Source organism: Pavona decussata, unplaced genomic scaffold, assembly GCF_977016875.1.
Source record: "Pavona decussata unplaced genomic scaffold, jaPavDecu1.1 SCAFFOLD_602, whole genome shotgun sequence".
In the NCBI taxonomy this organism is placed as follows: Eukaryota; Metazoa; Cnidaria; class Anthozoa; order Scleractinia; family Agariciidae; genus Pavona; species Pavona decussata.
In genome coordinates this window covers 5338038-5355102 of record NW_028145860.1, presented here as the reverse complement: position 1 = coordinate 5355102, position 17065 = coordinate 5338038, and the positions used below count along the sequence as shown (strand labels likewise).

The following is a 17065-nucleotide window of genomic DNA, read 5'->3' as shown; positions in this document are numbered from 1 at the left end:
TTGCTTCACCCGAAAGGAAAGGCAAAAAAAGCGTCTGCTCTCGCAAGCTACAGACTAAAAAACAAGAACCATTCTACATGAACGAAAGACCCACGTATGATGATCTTATTTTGTTACACAGGTAATACGTATGCTAGAGGAAGACAACAAAAGGCTTGAAAGACCTGAAGCTTGCCCAGAACACACGTATTCACTGATGCTACAGTGCTGGGATTTAAAACCGGAGAAGAGACCCACGTTTGCCGAATTACACAATATCTTTAGTACAAATCCTTTTTATGCAGATGTGAAACTGCCGATAAAAGATAAAGCTGCAAGCTAATAGACTAAAATATTTTAAAAATAAAGAAATAATCGTGATTAATTAATAGTCTCTCCTCTGTGGGGAAACTCGCGAGAACCAAGTGCGACTCTCCCCCCCCCCCACCCCCCTTTTTTTTTGCTATTTTTTGCTTTTCACGTGTGCGCGCACTTCTTTTTCGTCAATTAATGAGAACCAAGATTGACTTCTCGTAGTTTGCATAAATAGAGAAAATTAGAATTGCGTTTACGGCGAACGGCAGAAATGACAACATGACCATGTTTAGCCACTCGCTGTTTCCAGTTTCTCAGTAAAATTGAGTAGTTTTGCGTTAGCATCAAAGGTGAGAATTATTTTGCACTATTCCCATCTATGTACTAATTTTTTCAAGAAAACACAAACACAAATCTCGCGTAAACGTGATATTAAATCTCTCTAATATAAGAATTGCATAGGGACTTGTTGTCCCTCTTCGGGTCGATAACCCAGTGGCCGAAGATCGCCATTTCCAAATCTGATTGACTTCTCAGGCAGTCGTTTCAAAGAAGTTTGTGTGGACTCTTGCGTGTGGGTCGCTGCAGTATACGTGCGAATTGCGTTGTGGAAGACAAAATAGCGTCTACCCTGCTAACAGAGCGTTTCTTTCTGGCAAGCTTTTTAGCCTGTACGAAGTTGTTCGTATTTCGCTTATTTGGCTTGTTTAGCCCGTCGAGTAATATAAAGGGAAAAGCCTCTGTTAGCAAGGTAAATTGTGCCCGAGCTCCATTTTTTAAAATCTTTCTAAAAACTTCAATCAAACAGGTTAAGGAACATTCTGTTTTGGTCGTCTTTAGTTGCTGGGTTACGCCAAAACAAGTACTCTTAGACCTTCTGCCTCTTGGTTTTGATCCACTGAGGGGACCAAGCCTACAGTCCTATAATTTAAATATCAGTTTTCCTTTGATAATACGCGATCGATAGTTTATTTTGATAATGACCCTTTACCAAAAATAAGATTTATGTAATAGGAAAAAAGTATATTTTTATTCTCTCAAATGTGAAGCTCGTTTTGTTCAATAAGTTAAGTGTTACCTGCGCAGTATGTAACTGTTTATGTAGCACTATATTTTAACTTGTTGATCATTCCTCATATTATAACTCCTTATAAGTACCATTATTAATGTGACTTGCTCCTTTCTGTGGGGTAAAGCTGAGCTCAATACTGATTAAAAGACCTTAATTCAGAACTTTGCGTGGTTTAATAGTGCAATAAGAGATTTGTTTCTGACAAATGATTTTGGAAAATTGTTTATCCATTGTTTATGAAAATTGTCTAATCAAAGTGGTGATTAAAAACAGTAGTCAACACAAAAATTGCTGATCATTCAGTATAATCTCGTTTAGTGTAAGGGCTGGGTTTATACCAGGATACGATGTATATCATCATCATCATCATCATCGTCGTCGTCGTCGTCATCATCATCATCATCATCATCATTATCGTTATCATCATCATCATCATCATCATCATCATCATCAGCTCTATAATCATGGTATCACAATCAAAGGCGTGTATTCCTTTGAGCCGTGTTAACCACCTTAACATAAATAATCCGTGTAGTGGGGACTTGCCTTTTGTGCCTCCTGTGTTACGGTGAACACTAAGGATTATTTTGGAATGTTTATTGTTCTTTCGGTGACCAATCAGACGTGAGATCAAACCGCTAGAGGAAGAAGATTTACCGTTAAAGGTTATGGTTTATTTATCTCGTATCTAATTGGTTCACTTTCCAAACACGATACAACAGGCATAATTCTAGTAGACTTGCCAAAAGTCGACTTCTTTTGGCGCTGAACGAGCGAGCATTACTACAACCCCCTCCCCCGATTTTTATTATTCAGAATTCTTAGGAGCATTGGATAAACATTTGATGATGGAAAGCTAGTCCATCAAGCTGTAGTAAACTAGAAGCAGTACTACATGTACTCCCTCAACCCCTCAGTTTTACATGTAGTCCATGAAAGTTTACCTAATACTGAAGTGACAAGTAGCATGTTTATCCCCCTCCCCCAAGTGTCTGGATGGGGTGGTAAGGAGCATTACTACTGCTTGGATACGATGTCTGTCTCCAACCCCACCCCCCCCCCCCCCCCTTATAAACTTTTGCTTTACAGTTTGCCGGGAGAGTAAGGTTTCTAATTTTCTAGCCTAGACCTTCCCACCCACTGGGTCAAACAGCACCATAAAATGCTATTGATTGGCGTGTTTGCAGAGATTGAGGCGGAGTGTTTATCCGCATTTCTTTCTTCGAGAGTCACGTGCCGTGTCACGCATTCTGATATGTACTGCGTGACATCATGACAGTCCAACTTACAAGGATAGTTTGCAGAAGGTTAGATATGATAGCCCTTTAAATGGGATAATAAATACGTAAAAGAAAAATATTTACATGAATTTCCATGATTGAGATGGTTAAGTACACGGAGATTTTCCTCATATTTAGTACTTCTAGTGGTCCCTTGTTTTTTACTTACAAAAGAGTAAAGGAGTAAGCACAAGTAAAATAAAGTGCTTTTCTGTCTGAGTTAATTAACGTGTGGTTGAAAAAGAGCATTCATTTCCTGGTGTTTCCTTACAAAACAAAACCAAATTAGAAATTTTCTTTCTAAAATATTTATCGAAATTTATTCCATTTTGTTTTTAGATGTGTTGTTGTGATAATTTTAATTTTCATCGTGGCCATATAAATTTAGTTGCAGCTTAAAATTATTTTACGTGATTAATTTAACTAATTGCGTGACCAGCTTCTTCAACTCTACCCCTCCCCTGTAATTCACTTTCGTAGACTTGCGCAGTGCGCGTTACGCTAGCGGAACAGACATCCATCATGGCTTCTGTGAAGAAAAAGCAAGACGAGAAAAACTTGAAACTTCTCCGAGATCTCGCAGCTTTACCCCACAACAAAAAATGCTTCGACTGCGGACAGAGAGGGCCTACATATGTGAATACGACGATAGGATCTTTCGTTTGTACATCTTGTAGCGGCATTTTGTGAGTTGAGACGGCGTCAATTTCGCGAGGTTTTACGCTATGCTGAGTCCAATCATTGGGTTTGCAGCTAAACGTTCACCGCTAATGCCTTCTTTGTTTTATCTTTTAACAGACGAGGGTTAAACCCTCCTCACAGAGTCAAATCAATCTCGATGACCAGCTTTACGCCGCAAGAAATTGAGAGTCTACAAGGCCAGGGAAATGAGGTACACGGCGTTTTAAAGTTAGCTGCTTTACCTTCAATTGTACAAATTTCATAGTTTGTGATTGCAAGTTGTCTTTTGTCTCTCTTTCGAAATGAGTGACTGAGTTTTTTGACAGCATTTTTCACTTCCCTCTTAACTTTAATAAATCTGAACCATTTAAATTAGCAGTGGAACCCTGGTAGCAAAACAGCGTAACACCCCTAGCATAGTTTTAGCTCCATTTACCTTCCCTTCTGGCAATTTGACCAATATTATGGGCAGGTTGGTTTGTGGTTTTAGTGTAAACTAACTATTTCGGGTTTACGATAGACCGGAAGATGGCTTGTAGTCGATGGGCGATCAACTCTTGTAACTATAAAATCAAAAATCATTTTATCTCGGAAATCGTGACCAATCGTGACTTGAAATATACACCGGGCATGTCTTGTGCACACCAGTTGAAAAACATGCATTTCTTCCCTTGCATTGTCAGTTTTACATTGTATTTTCTTGGCCTCTCTTAAACTCCTGTCACATTTTTTTCTATCTCTCCATTTTTTATCGAAAGACAGCAAGTTTTATTCGAAGTTTTGTGAAAAATAGCGTTTGTGTTTGTATACAAAAATGGCGGGCTTAGCCCCTTGTGGTACATTGTCCTCAAAGACAATTGCAATCGCTATAAGCTGTCAAGTTGCCGTATTGTTACAGACTATTGGTCGTTGTTGTTTTTGGCAATTTCTTTATTCTTTCATTCAGATGATCCTTAGTCTTTTTATTCCTTTGAATTTGATGTTAGCTTGGTTGGCTAAATTGTTTGCAAGATATACTTTGAAATTCAACATTCATCACGGTGATTAACTCTCAATGCTATAAAATCAAAATCAATTAATTAATACATATAAATTTATAATCATACAATGCAAATACAGCACAGACAGTTGTTAATTAATATTTCCATTGCAGATTATTAATAATAATTATGAATTATGTACTTGAAGCTTTTCTTTAGTGCACATAGGTACCTGAGAAATTATGTCAAAAATAATTTCCCATACTCTAGGTTTCAGTGCAGTACATAGAGCATGACAACACACAATTATTTTGCGTACTTGTGTTTAATAGACCGGCCCTTGAGAATTTAAGGGTAGTGGCCATTATACAACTCAAGGCCATAAGTGAACTCTGATTGGGTAGACAATCACGAAAAAATGTCTGTTGTCTGACATTGCATATCATGCAATAACTTTAAAAAATCCATATATCTCATTCTGACTAATTTTTCGAGATTTTCGCGATTGCAAAAAAAAAATAATAATCACGAAATTTGGTACGTGCAAAACAAAAAAAAATTGCGTAAAATTTAATACCACATCATATAAAACAACAATAAGAATTGAAATGTTCTGAGTTAACTTGGCCTTGTGAATTAAAACTGTAACTATCTGTCCTTGAAAACATCTTTTCCAGTCTTATTTTCAACTAACACTCTTTCTTCAATTCACTATTTTAGTGGACAGAAAGAAGTGATACAGAGAACATGCACACAAAAAACATTTTGGGTCAATACTGCTTCATATTGTGCCCCGCAGACATGAAATGTATCTTTAAATCATGTTTATCCAGGCCCATAGCGGGGGGAGGGGCAGGGGGGGTCTTGACCCCCTCCCCCCCCAAAAAAAAAATGTTTGGAAGTTAGAAAGCAATGTAATTAAAACAAATTAATGTGCATCAATCAGTCTTGAACTCTGATGCTGCAATTGCCTTTTCACAACCTTCAATAATTTGTTTACTACAGTCGAACCTGTATATAACGGCCCTGTATTAAGCGGCCACCCTCTATTAAGCGGCCAGTTTTTAAAGTCCCGATTTTTCGCGCATTCAAACGCTGTATTTGTTACCTGTATTAGGCGGCCACCTCTATTAAGCGGCCGCGGCCACCCTGTAGCAGTCCCATGTTTGTCTTTCTTTGTTATTTTTACCTGTATTAAGCGGCCGCCCTTGAAACTAAGTCATATGCACAGTACCATGGATAACAGGAATTGTCGCTGGCAGTGTCGACAGTCAACGACTTGCTCTACAAACAAAAGTTTCAAATTCCGAGGCGCCAAACGCACGTGTCCCACTTGTTTAAGTCGCTGTAATTCTTACCCTATTCCTATTTTAACTTGAGGAATTTTATTATACATTGTGTTACTTTTAATTAGCAACATTACTGTTATAACTCCACTTCGATCGTAACAACTATGAAATGACGGAATGAAATATTTTGTTGTGAGCTGCAAGTCACGTAAGTAAGGGAGTTAGAAATACAGTACTGTACACCGTACAAGAGTAGAAGACAATTTATTGCACAGTGCTTTTACACAATGTTACGTATATTATACCATTAAGTTACAAGTTGGCACTGAACTTTGTTTATTGTATTGATCTCTTGAAAGAGTGTTGATTGTCCTATTGTTTCCTTGCATGAAATGTTTTTGTATGATACACCATTAAATTTGACATTAGACAACGCCCAGTGAGTATTTTTAGTGATCCTGTATTAAGCGGCCACCTGTATTAAGCGGCCAGTTCCTCAAGTCCCGAGGGTGGCCGTTATATACAGGTTCGACTGTACCTTTCAGTTTCCTTCGCTAACAGTTTGTTTTTATATACAACAGCAACAAAGGCACTCCTACCTTGTGAATCGGAAATAAGAACCAAGTTGGATCAAAATCAACCAATCTCAAGCTGTGAAAGCTGTTGAAATAAACTACTTGATATCCAATCATTGATAGCAATATAAATGCCCTTAGTTTATAACAATTTACTGTTTGTGCGTTGTCGAAAGCCACACAGATATGTTCTCTCAAGAGCCAGAGGAAAAAAATCCTCCTGCAGTCGGATTCTTACTGCCTGATTCTAAATTTAAAAAGAGAAAGAAAAATTTGTTGTTGTTTGTTTACATCCTCCTTCAAACATTCTAGTCCGCGTAAAGAAATGGCAAAGAAATGTACCAAAAATTGTGATGCAGGTGCAAAGTTATCACTTTGCTTACTAAATCTACTGCTTTTTTGATGTTCTCGTTGCATCTTCAATTCCCTAATCTGTCTATTTTTTGAGTGCCTAGGTGGGGGGGGGGGGGGGAGGGGTGTAGTTTAGTTTAACCATTTTGCTCGCCCCCACCCCAGTTGTTTTAGCCTTGCTAAGGACCTGTTATCCTTCATGCATTCTAGGTATAATGTTTTCCATCTTCTGCTTTATCTAATACGTAATTTCTGTTCCCACCAGACATAGCAAGAACTATATACTCATTTTTGAAAGTGAATAATGCAAGCAACTTAACTTAACTTAAGTCGATCTCAGCTCTTTCACAGGCACAGTGACCTATGTTACAGTTATTACAGAAAGTTTCCAAACGTTTTTTATGACAACCTTTATTTTGAGGGAATCACCTTAAAAAGAACTACAAGACAAGTTCTTTTTCAAGTGTTCCAAAGTGAGAAGCAGAAAAACAAACAGCAATACAGGAAAAAGTACTGACAAACATTGACTCTAATGTTCAATCGTTGGGCTTTAATCCACAGACTTAAATAGTTAGAACCACCTTGTACAGCATAATAAACAGTACCACAGGAAAGTACTGCTCAGTAGCTTCATTTGCACAAAAAATTCTTGATTTAGTGTGCTCCTGTTGTTTGTCTTTTGTTACTCACTTCAGAGAATACCAACTGCAACTAACTGGTGGTAATTATGAAGGATTGTATTAATTTTGATTGGCTAAAACTGAAGTTCTTTTTGGAGGTTGCTATTAACCCTTTCCTGCCCAAGAGTGCCATATGGCACAAGACGCAATTATGAGCTCAGTATTTGGTCAATTTGTGTGAAATTTGCACAACCAAAAGATCTTGGAAAGATCTACAAATTGAAGGCATAAAATCATGCCCCCCTCCTATATGAGACTTGATTTACCACCCCTCAAACTTTTGGATTTTTTTTCCTTTGTACGTTAAGGGCCCAGTTGATATCTTACAACAAGCAATGCACTAAGAGCTGTACATTAAGCTATAGTTTAGGGGGATACCCAGTATATACAATGAATAGGAAAATTTTCAATGTTTTTCTTCTTTCGTTTTGGACTTTTCTCACTCTAATATGTGACCTCCTCCATCTCTGTTGCTGTGATTTATAGCACACCCCACAAAATACCTTTTAAATGGTATATCACATGTGGTCTCCCAGTTCATAGTTAACAACTTAGAAAAATTCGACATTTCCCTCGGGCAAATTGTCTGCCTTTTTACGTTTGCTTATGACTTATTTGACTTGTTCTTCTTTGTTTCATGGGTGGCATAGGGTGTCATACTGTAGTCTTCCACTTCTGCTTGTTAATCAAGGTTGCTTTTATCTTTGTGTTATCTTTGTAGTATTGTAGAAAAGTCTGGCTTGGACTGTGGAACTCTTCAATGCCGGCAGAACCAGAGTCTAGAGATGAGCAAAAGATAAAGGACTTCATGGTGCAGAAATATGAGCGAAAAAGGTGGTACATTCCACCACAGCAAGTTGCCACGAATGATGCCAGCCAGGCAGTACCTGAACCTAAACCACTAAAGCAACTTTTAGGAGAAAATGCACCTGCAGTATCGTTTCAAGTAGGTATTATAGGTAAAGGTCACCCCCTCTAAGCTAAAATGATCAACATACATATTCTCCTTAGCTAAACAATGCCCATTTAATAGATACCTGTGTAGAGTTCAACAGCGTGAAGAAAAGTTTCTTGGAAATGCAAACAGCCTCCAGAAGGAGCATAGAGATCAGTCTAAAAGAAAGGTTACTTTTTACTTTCTTGTATGAATGAAGAGTACTTTGCATCTGTTCTCTTTATTACATTGTTTTTCTTCTTAGATGAGAAACTTTGCTTTGTCCCTTTCCACAAAGGGGTGTATAAATAATCTTTTACCAATGGAGGAAAGAGAATGCTGTGTGTTGTCATGCACTGACGTTGCATCCCATTCGGGTGGGACCACAATACTGGTACTCCTTATTCCTTCATGTGAAAGGAGAGAAGTTCAGCTTTGTCTTGTGTAAGCCAGCTGTAATCCAATTGATTTTTGGGGATTTCAAATAGTGGTATATATTTATTTTGCTTTGTCTCAGATTCATTACACCATAATTTGGAACTACAAAGAAAATAAAATTGAAATTTGTATGTAATTTTCAAATAAATATGCAAAATAATATAAACTTCTGCATGCTACCTCATTTTCACTTGTAATGCTTGTTTTTCTAAATGATTACCGTGTATCTAATTCAGGCGCAAACTACAAGAGAGAGACCTCGGACAGGAAGTCAGATAGGCTCAGCACCAGCTCCAGCCCCAGTATCTGTTGCCCCACCTCCAGGGCAGGCTCAGCCAGCCCCTCAACCAGTGCCGCAGCCAAAACCACCATCAGTAGACTTACTTGGTGACTTGGGTGGAGATCCGTTCGCTCAACCACAACCACAGCCACAAGGTTAGAATTAAGTATCAGCTTGGGTTCTGATTGTTTCATTGCAAACCTCCATATTGGCTATTTTATATTGGTTCTGTCAACTGTGTTGTCTATTTGTACATGGTATTTGAATAGTGTATTTAAGTGTTTATTGTCTTAATTAACAATTATTCCATGAGCGTGCGTTGGATATGAGATGATAGATAGCCAACGAGGCGCGTAGCGCCGAGTTGGCTATAATCAACTAATATCCAACAAGCGCAAGTGGAATATATGTTTTATTAAAAGCAATCAACAAATATTGATAGATCTTACTGATTTTGCTGTGCAAGAATAACCAGTAGAAAATTTAATGGTACCCATTTCTCGGCCATGGTATAATGGCTCATATACCATAGCTGCTAAGCCAATCAAATCCCTCGAATTGCATTATACAAAGATTCAGTTTTTAATAATAGCACTTAGACTGACTTACTAAATGATTACTAAGAGAATGTATGCACATGGTCAGTATTAATATTCAAAATATAAAGTGAAACATGTGCTTGTAGATTTTGCATTTTCATTTCAAATTCATTTATTACTCATCTCTGTATAAGTTTTTACTTTTGAATAAACTTAGTTCAAGATACACTGCATAGTAAGTAAGTGAGTGAACTTTATTTAAGACAGGGTGGCCCAATTGGCTATGGGGCTGTGTTCCTGAGGGGCCCAGTATACACCTAAAATCACCTAAAGGCATGTATGACTGTTGTATAGAAGTTCAACTGTATTGGCTATTCATCATCACATATCATCACATTTTCTTTCATTGCGGATATGCCACTCATTGACATTCCAATCCTAGCAGTATGCAGGATGTTTGTGCCTTAGCTCCCACAAGTCTCCTGTAGCTCAGAGATAGAGCATCCACAATAGTAATCGGAAGGTGTTAGGTTCGACTTTTGATAAGAGCACTCAGAATTTCTTTTTCCGAGTTTGCCTGTGTCATAACTGAATAATACATCATTCTTCTTATTCATATGGTATTCCCACCTTGAATGGTTCCTAAAGAACACAACCATCAAAAGCTTCTTTTTTAATGCAATTATTTTCCAGGTCAGTTTGGATCACCACCACAGCAAGGTGGGATTGCTTCATTCAACGCGTTTGGAGCACAGCCGACTGCACCTCCTCAGAATATGTTTGACCCATTTGGATCGGCAGCACCACAGCCTGCTCAGCAAACACAGCCAGGGTTTGCGGCATTTGGCACTCCTCCTCAGCAACAGCAGCATCAGCCTCCTGCCCAACCACAGCAACAGACAAATTTCTTTGATGCATTTGGATCGCCACCAGCGTCCTCTGGAGGATTCAATGCATTTGGTGCTCAGACTTCATCAGGTCAGATAACAAGAAGGGTTTGATTCATAACTGACTTGCATTTGTTTTGAGATTATCTGTTGTAAACTCTGTTTCACCTGAGGCCCCAGTTGTTCAAAGAGCGGATAATTTTATCCACTGGATAGGTCACTATGCGGCAAATAAATCTGTGCAAGAATTTCCCTAGCCCTACAATTTGTGTATAGAGTAGAAGTGTATGTCTAATTTAAGTATGGGATTGCGTGGAAAACTTGCCAGAAGAGTTTTTTGGTATACATTTGCACCACTAGATAGTGAATGATCTGCTGGATAAAGTTATCTGTTCTTTGAACAACCGGGGCCAGTACTAGAACATTAGTACGGGGCAACAAACAAACGCTCAGTTCTCAAAATGCTAAATACAGTCATGGTGAAATGATTTTTGCTATACCATTGATCTTCCCATACAATTCATTTTTTCAGCTGAATCAGGCAAGTACTCATTTTCAGCTGCAATTTGTTGAGCATTTTTCACCATTACCTTCAAATTCACTGAGTTACAAATGATTTTTCAATGTGCCGTGCAAAGACCCTTTTGGCTAGCTTTCTTGACGTGACATCAAATTTGCTATAGTTTTCTTAAGCTTTTGAAAAAAAATTATTTGAAACCTGACATGAAAAATACAGGAAAAGACAACAAATAATGGGTATTACTGGAAGCATCATGTCACAAGTGACAGGCTACTGACACCCAACTATAAATGCTACAATGTAGTTTTTAAACGTCTTTCTTTCTTTTAACCATAGCTCCCCCACAGCAACCAGCAACATCTAACTCTGGGTTTGGGCCACTAGTATCTGCATCTGGGGGTCAAACAACATTGAGTGACAAGTATGCCGCACTGAGTGAGTTGGACAACTTGTTTGGTCCTGCAACCAGCACCAGCAACTCCAGTATCAGTTCTGGATCAGGCTTTGGCTCGTCAGGTACATCATCGTTTGGGATGTCAAGTGGGCCCAACCCATTTTCAAGTACAACATCAGGCACAGCATCTGGAGGATTTCAGCAAACATCTGCAAATCCTTTTCAGGGCCTGGGTGGGCAGCTCAATGGTCCTACAAGAAGTATGAGCCCTGCTAGTAGTATGTCAGCCACATCCAGTGCTGGAGGGGGTTTTGGAAATTTCAGCAGTGCTCAACCAATGGGTTCTACATTTGGTAATCAGCCAGTAAGTTCAGGATTTGGTAATCAGCCAGCAAGTTCAGGATTTGGTAATCAGCCAGCAAGTTCAGGATTTGGTAATCAGCCAGCAAGTTCAGGATTTGGTAATCAGCCAGCAAGTTCAGGATTTGGTAGCCAGCCATCCAACTCACCGTTTGGTGGTAATCAATCTGCTGGAGGTTTTGGCAGCTTTACAGGAAGTCAGCAAACAACATATGGTGGAGCTCAGCAGCCTGGCTGGGGAAATATGCCTGGCCAGCAGCAAATGGGTCCAGGACAAAACATGGGCATGCCTTCGACATCCACGCAACAGAATCTTAGCTTTGGAGGTGCTGGGATGACAGCAATGGCGTGGACACAGTTTGGAAAAATGGGTGGCGGTCAACAACAACAACAACAACAGCAACCTCAAATGGGGGGTCAAATGAACTTTGGTGGAAACCAACCTGGCTTTGGCAGCAACCAAGGATTTGGTGCTGCACAGCCGGCCTCTGGGTTTGGATCCACATCGGGTGGATTTGGAGCTAATCCAATGTCTGGTGGCAGTGCCTTTGGAGGTCAAAAGCAAGTTGCTGGCTTTGGAAGTCCTGGTGGCTTTGGTGGACAGCCAGCAAGTGGTTTTGGCAATCAGGGTGGAGCGGCCTTTGGTGGTGGTATGTCTGGTATGGGGGCTGGTCAATTTGCACAACAGCAAATGCAGCAATTTGGAGGGTGGCAGCAAAGTCAACAAGCCAATCCATTTATGGTAAGTTACATTTTTACAGTACCAGATTATCTAGATACCCTGGATAGGTTTTTCTGTCAAAGAAAATTATTAAAGCATGTTATAAAGTACATATCCCTTTGTCTTTTCACGTAATACATGGAGGGACAAAAAATATTACTTGGTAGAAAGTGTTTCACTTCCGAGAGCAGAGCAGTAGTTCTCCAACACAAAAGTACAGTTTAGTGCCAAAATGTACATTTAACTGTGAGCAAAAAGCCTATCTGATGGAGTTTTTGTGCCAACAGAAAATCTACATCAGTACAGTGGTATCATCCTAAGTTTAAACTTGTGGCTGTACGTGGTTTTGTTTTGCCTTCACTGATAATTTGACTTGCTAGTAGCCACTCAGGGTACAGTTGATAGTTGGTGGTGTGACCGTGGTTTGTGCCATTATTTTGTTTCCCTGCTTCAAATTGCTGCTTCAACTAAGTATATTCAAATGGTTGTATACCACTTAACACAACAAACCCTAACAAACACCAAGTATGCAATTTGTATTCCGGGGGTGTTCTACTAATAACATTCCTAGTTGCTTAACAATGCTATAGAAACATGGTTAAGTTCCAGCCAAGTAGACCAACCGAGCCAAAGGAAATTTACATACTTTTACCTTTACGAATCATAAAAACTAAAACAAATACCAAACTTATGGGTTTTTTTGGTAAATAAGCTCATTTTTTTTATGTCATTTATCTGGATTTATAGCTTTACCAAGGCATCTTGTCTGTCAGTGTTTCACATTTTTGTTCCAAGTCCAGTTTTACAATTTCCAATCAAAGCAGTTTTCTATGGTCTATAGTTGCATTTTGGACATTAAACTGCCATCAATTTGTTTTTTACTATATCATGGAAAAAGTACAAGCAGATTTGTCTCTATTTTCCATTGAGAAAGCGCAAGCATTACATCTGACAGGTTTTTTAATGACTGTACTTTTATAGACAATAGCTATGAGTCAATCAATGTGCGGGAGTTTTGACAGTTTTTGTAAAATACCTGATATAATCAGTTGGTTTTATTCCATTTTAGAATGCTGGAGCACAGCAAGCTATGCAAAGACAAGGACAGTCTACAAATCCTTTTATGTAGATAGTGGATGTTCACCAGTTCTGATCACATGGTGGCATAATTTCCAAAGTGGTTGTATCAGAGACAAAGAAGGATCAAATGGAGAAGGAAATGGACTTTGTTAATCATGGAGAAAAGGATAACGAACGCCAGAGTTAGGTTGTTCGAACAATTTTTTGTATCATAGGTTGCATTGTTTTTCTTGCATTTTTTGTAGGGCATCTTTTAAATTGAATGCGCGCTGACAGTATTATATTCCTCAACTTAGAAGGGTTGTATTATTATTGGACCAGATGTCAGTCTTATTTGATATAACACTTAACTGCATGTTTTTATTTCCGCTTTATTAAATATAGTCAAGGTATTTAGTGTTTTCAGACAATGCAAGCTTGATACGAAAAAATTAAAATTAAAGTAACCTCCCGTTAGGAGTGCTCTCTAGTGTCCATAAATATTCCCCATTCCCTACCTCCCCCCCCCCCCACCTACAATGCAATGTCATATCCCATTTCTCTGAGATGTTGAACCTTCATATCTTTCATCTAATGAAAATAGTTTAGCTGCAAAGTGTAAATGTGAAAGAACACAATGTGTATATGTAGGCATTTAGTGAAAAAAATAGTAAAATTTTAGTTCCCATGAACCTCAACAAAGGGCCCTATGATATGGTTATTCTTGCACCTGAAGTTGTTGCTAGGTAAAACCCAACTCTCCATCAGTCCTATCATTAATGAGAGGCGCGTATGGTGTTTATTGTCTGACTGGCCACCAACCAAATGGGATCACTACTTACAGCTTAGGTTGAGGCATGTTAGGGTATTTAAATCTGCTGTCCATCAGCTAACAGAGAGACTAAGTGCCACGTTTATGGCAAATGTGAGATTCATGTTTATGTGTTTATGTTTTCTTGAAAAAATGAATACATAGATGAGAATGGTGCAAAATAGTTCTGGCCTTTGATGCTAATGTAAAGCTACTCAATTTTTGTGAGGAACTGAAAACAGCGAGTGGCAAATGTAGGCTAAACATGGTCACATGCCGGGTCATCTCTGCCGTTTGCCATAAACAGGGTACTTAATCTCTCTGTTGTCTTCAAACCCTTATGCCTAGCTTTCAATGGGTAGTTTTCATCTCCTGCCCACACCTTCTGAGCTGGAGTTCACAGAGAGCGAATAGTTAATCTTTAAAAAGCGGTTGCAGAATATTTTGTGTGTCATGCTTAAACAGTTGGAGAAGACTGTTAATTTTGTCTGGTTTGCCAGGATTTAAATGTGATGTGAGAAACAGATGTTGATGTAATAATTCCACATGCATACAATTCTTTGTCCTTGGTAGGGTTAAATTAAATGTTTCATTCATCATGAAGGAATCGTTTTGGAAACAAGATACAAAGTTAGCACATGGTGTTTGGTGTTGCCAGGTTGCCATCATCAGGGAAAAGTCAGGGGAAAACTTTTTTTTTTTTTTTTCAAGGAAATTCTTTTTCCTAACTCAAAGTCACTGAAAAGTCAGGGAAGTTAATTTTTGGCAAGAGTTTCCTTTTTTGCAAAGGTAATGTCATTCCAAAAATGATTTGCAAAGGAGTTGGCTTCTGTGGCGTCATCTGTAGCTTTATTGCCAAAGGATTTGTCTTTGGTGATCTGTGAATAGGTGGGAATTTTTTTTTTCTTTCTTATGGGTGGTGGCAACTGTGTCTTGTCAAAATGGTTGTGGTAAATCTCTTCTAGCTGTTAGGAGGTCCTTTAATGCTTGGTGTGCTGGCAGATTTGAGGCATGTTAAGATTTTTGTAACATTGAATAGGAAAACAAGAGGGTTTGTATGAAAGAGGGATTTGCTATCCAGTAATCCTTCTTTGATAAAAATGCTCTCATTTCTGGATAGCAAGCTTTACTATCCAGCTTTTTATTCATGAATGGCCTCTACACAAACGTGTACAATATTTTTGAGGGTCTGTTGGGTTGCTATGCAGTACTTCACCTTACTTCTGATTGAGAGGAAGCATTGCACGACAGCTCAAATAGTGGCTGTGATGGAGATGGATGAGTTCCCAGTTGATTCAAAATAAATTTAATTTCACCATTCTGAGGACTGCTTATATCTGAATAGTACTTTGTCACAAGTTAGGAATGCTGTGCTTGTTTAAACGCATGTCATTTAGTTTGACATAGTGGAGCTGCATATCATTGTCTCAGTTTCAATTCCAAAGTCCTCCAAGTTTAAAATTTTAAAAATCTCAACTTTTTATCAATCAAAGTACCAAATAACAAATGAAGGGCTCAGAGACAAACCAACCTAAATGACTTTTCAAATCACTTTTTGTTTTTTTAACCCAGATTTACTGGAGTTTTTGAATGTGGCCTTGAATTCCTTCAAGAAATGTTGCTCCAATGTTTTATCCACTGCTTTGTGCTTCATCTTGTGAGAAAAAACGGAAATCTTGTCCATAATCATAGGTTTTTATTGCAAATGAAGCACAAAACAACATAAAAAAACATTGGAGCAAATGTTTCCTGAAGGAATTCAAGGCTACATGCAAAAACTCTGCACAATATGAGCTAAAACAACAAAAAGTTATAGTTATCAAAAACCAAAAAGTTGGTTATGCTCTCCGCCCTTCAAATACAATAGAATTTTGCTATCTCAAACACTCAAAGAAAACGTTAACGTTATTGAGGCAGCGAAAGAGGTTCAAGGTAGATAGATACAGAGAAATTAACTGCAAACCATACAGTGAGGCTAGACTAAGAGTGAAGTGATTAATGGTATGCTCTTTTCTGTCTCCTTTAGTAAAGTTACAGGCTTTGAACGTTTGCTGCCTTAATCAGGTCAACACCAAATCTAAGGCTACAAGCATCCGTCTGTTGGCAAAAAGTTAAGCATCAACGCTATTCCTACATTTGTCTCATATTTAAGCAAAAACATAAGATTTAAGCTGATAAGATTTGGTATACTGATCATACCTTCTTTTGTCTTGTCACGCAATCTCATCTTGTCACATAATATCGCTAGCAAGGATTGCATGACTTGCCAAAAGAAATCTGGAAGGAGGCCAGTAAATACACACCAGTAGTAATTAAATTTGCAGCTCCTGTGTTGTTCTGCAGTATCTGGTGTTTTAAAAATGTACCAAAATGTATATTTAGTATTATTTTTATGCATTCATCAATACTGTTTATATGGTGTTACATCCTCCTACCAGATTAGTTCAGCAATTTAGCTTAATTTGAAAAGACAGATTCAGTGTTGTTGATGCCTCGGAACATTTATGTAACCGTAAGACAACCCTGATTTAGTGCTCACGTATTCTGTTAATAAAATTGCATAAATGGCTAGTTAGCGTGCTTGTGTGTTCTCATGTTGTTTAGCTGTAACCCCACCATCACCCCCCAGGGATTATCTTTTTTTTTTTTATTAGGATAACCCCTAGGGACATGGGCAAGTGTGTGCTTATATTTAGCTACAACCCCACCATCAGTCCCCAGGATACCCTCTTCTCATATAAGACAACCCCCTGGGGACATATGCAATCCGTGTTATGATTGGTTCTCTACTATCACAGGCGACCCAAGTTCAGGATAAGAGTTTTTAAACAATCGTGACTCTTGCCTTTTAGCATCTGGTGGTGTTGTGTGACAACAACAACAACAAAAAAAGCTACAAATAATTCCATTCAGTTGTAAC

At 38.5% G+C, this 17065-nt stretch overlaps 2 protein-coding genes across 3 annotated transcripts in view; both read left to right on the top strand.

Moving 5' to 3' along the window:
• Positions 1-1527, top strand: part of LOC146449606 (tyrosine-protein kinase HTK16-like) — a 59478-nt gene extending 57951 nt beyond the window's left edge. Inside the window, exon 13 of the mRNA XM_085101708.1 lies at positions 122-1527. Within this exon, the coding sequence (XP_084957834.1) occupies positions 122-322 (201 nt within the window). The 3' untranslated portion in view covers positions 323-1527. The remainder of the gene's footprint in view (positions 1-121) is intronic.
• Positions 1528-3133: 1606 nt separating this feature from the next.
• LOC146449605 (uncharacterized) lies at positions 3134-16716 on the top strand. Of its 2 annotated transcripts, XR_014860560.1 has the most exons (8): positions 3134-3332; positions 3445-3538; positions 7924-8148; positions 8811-9009; positions 10087-10371; positions 11137-12296; positions 13345-14636; positions 14719-16716. XR_014860560.1 is itself a non-coding variant. In XM_085101206.1 (7 exons), exons 1-7 carry the CDS (start codon positions 3169-3171, stop codon positions 13402-13404), a joined length of 2187 nt encoding a protein of 728 aa, XP_084957332.1. In that variant the 5' UTR covers positions 3134-3168; the 3' UTR covers positions 13405-16716. The 2 variants fall into 2 exon arrangements, 1 of the variants encoding a protein (XP_084957332.1); XM_085101206.1 differs by having other exon boundaries at positions 13345-16716.
• Positions 16717-17065: the final 349 nt, after the last annotated feature.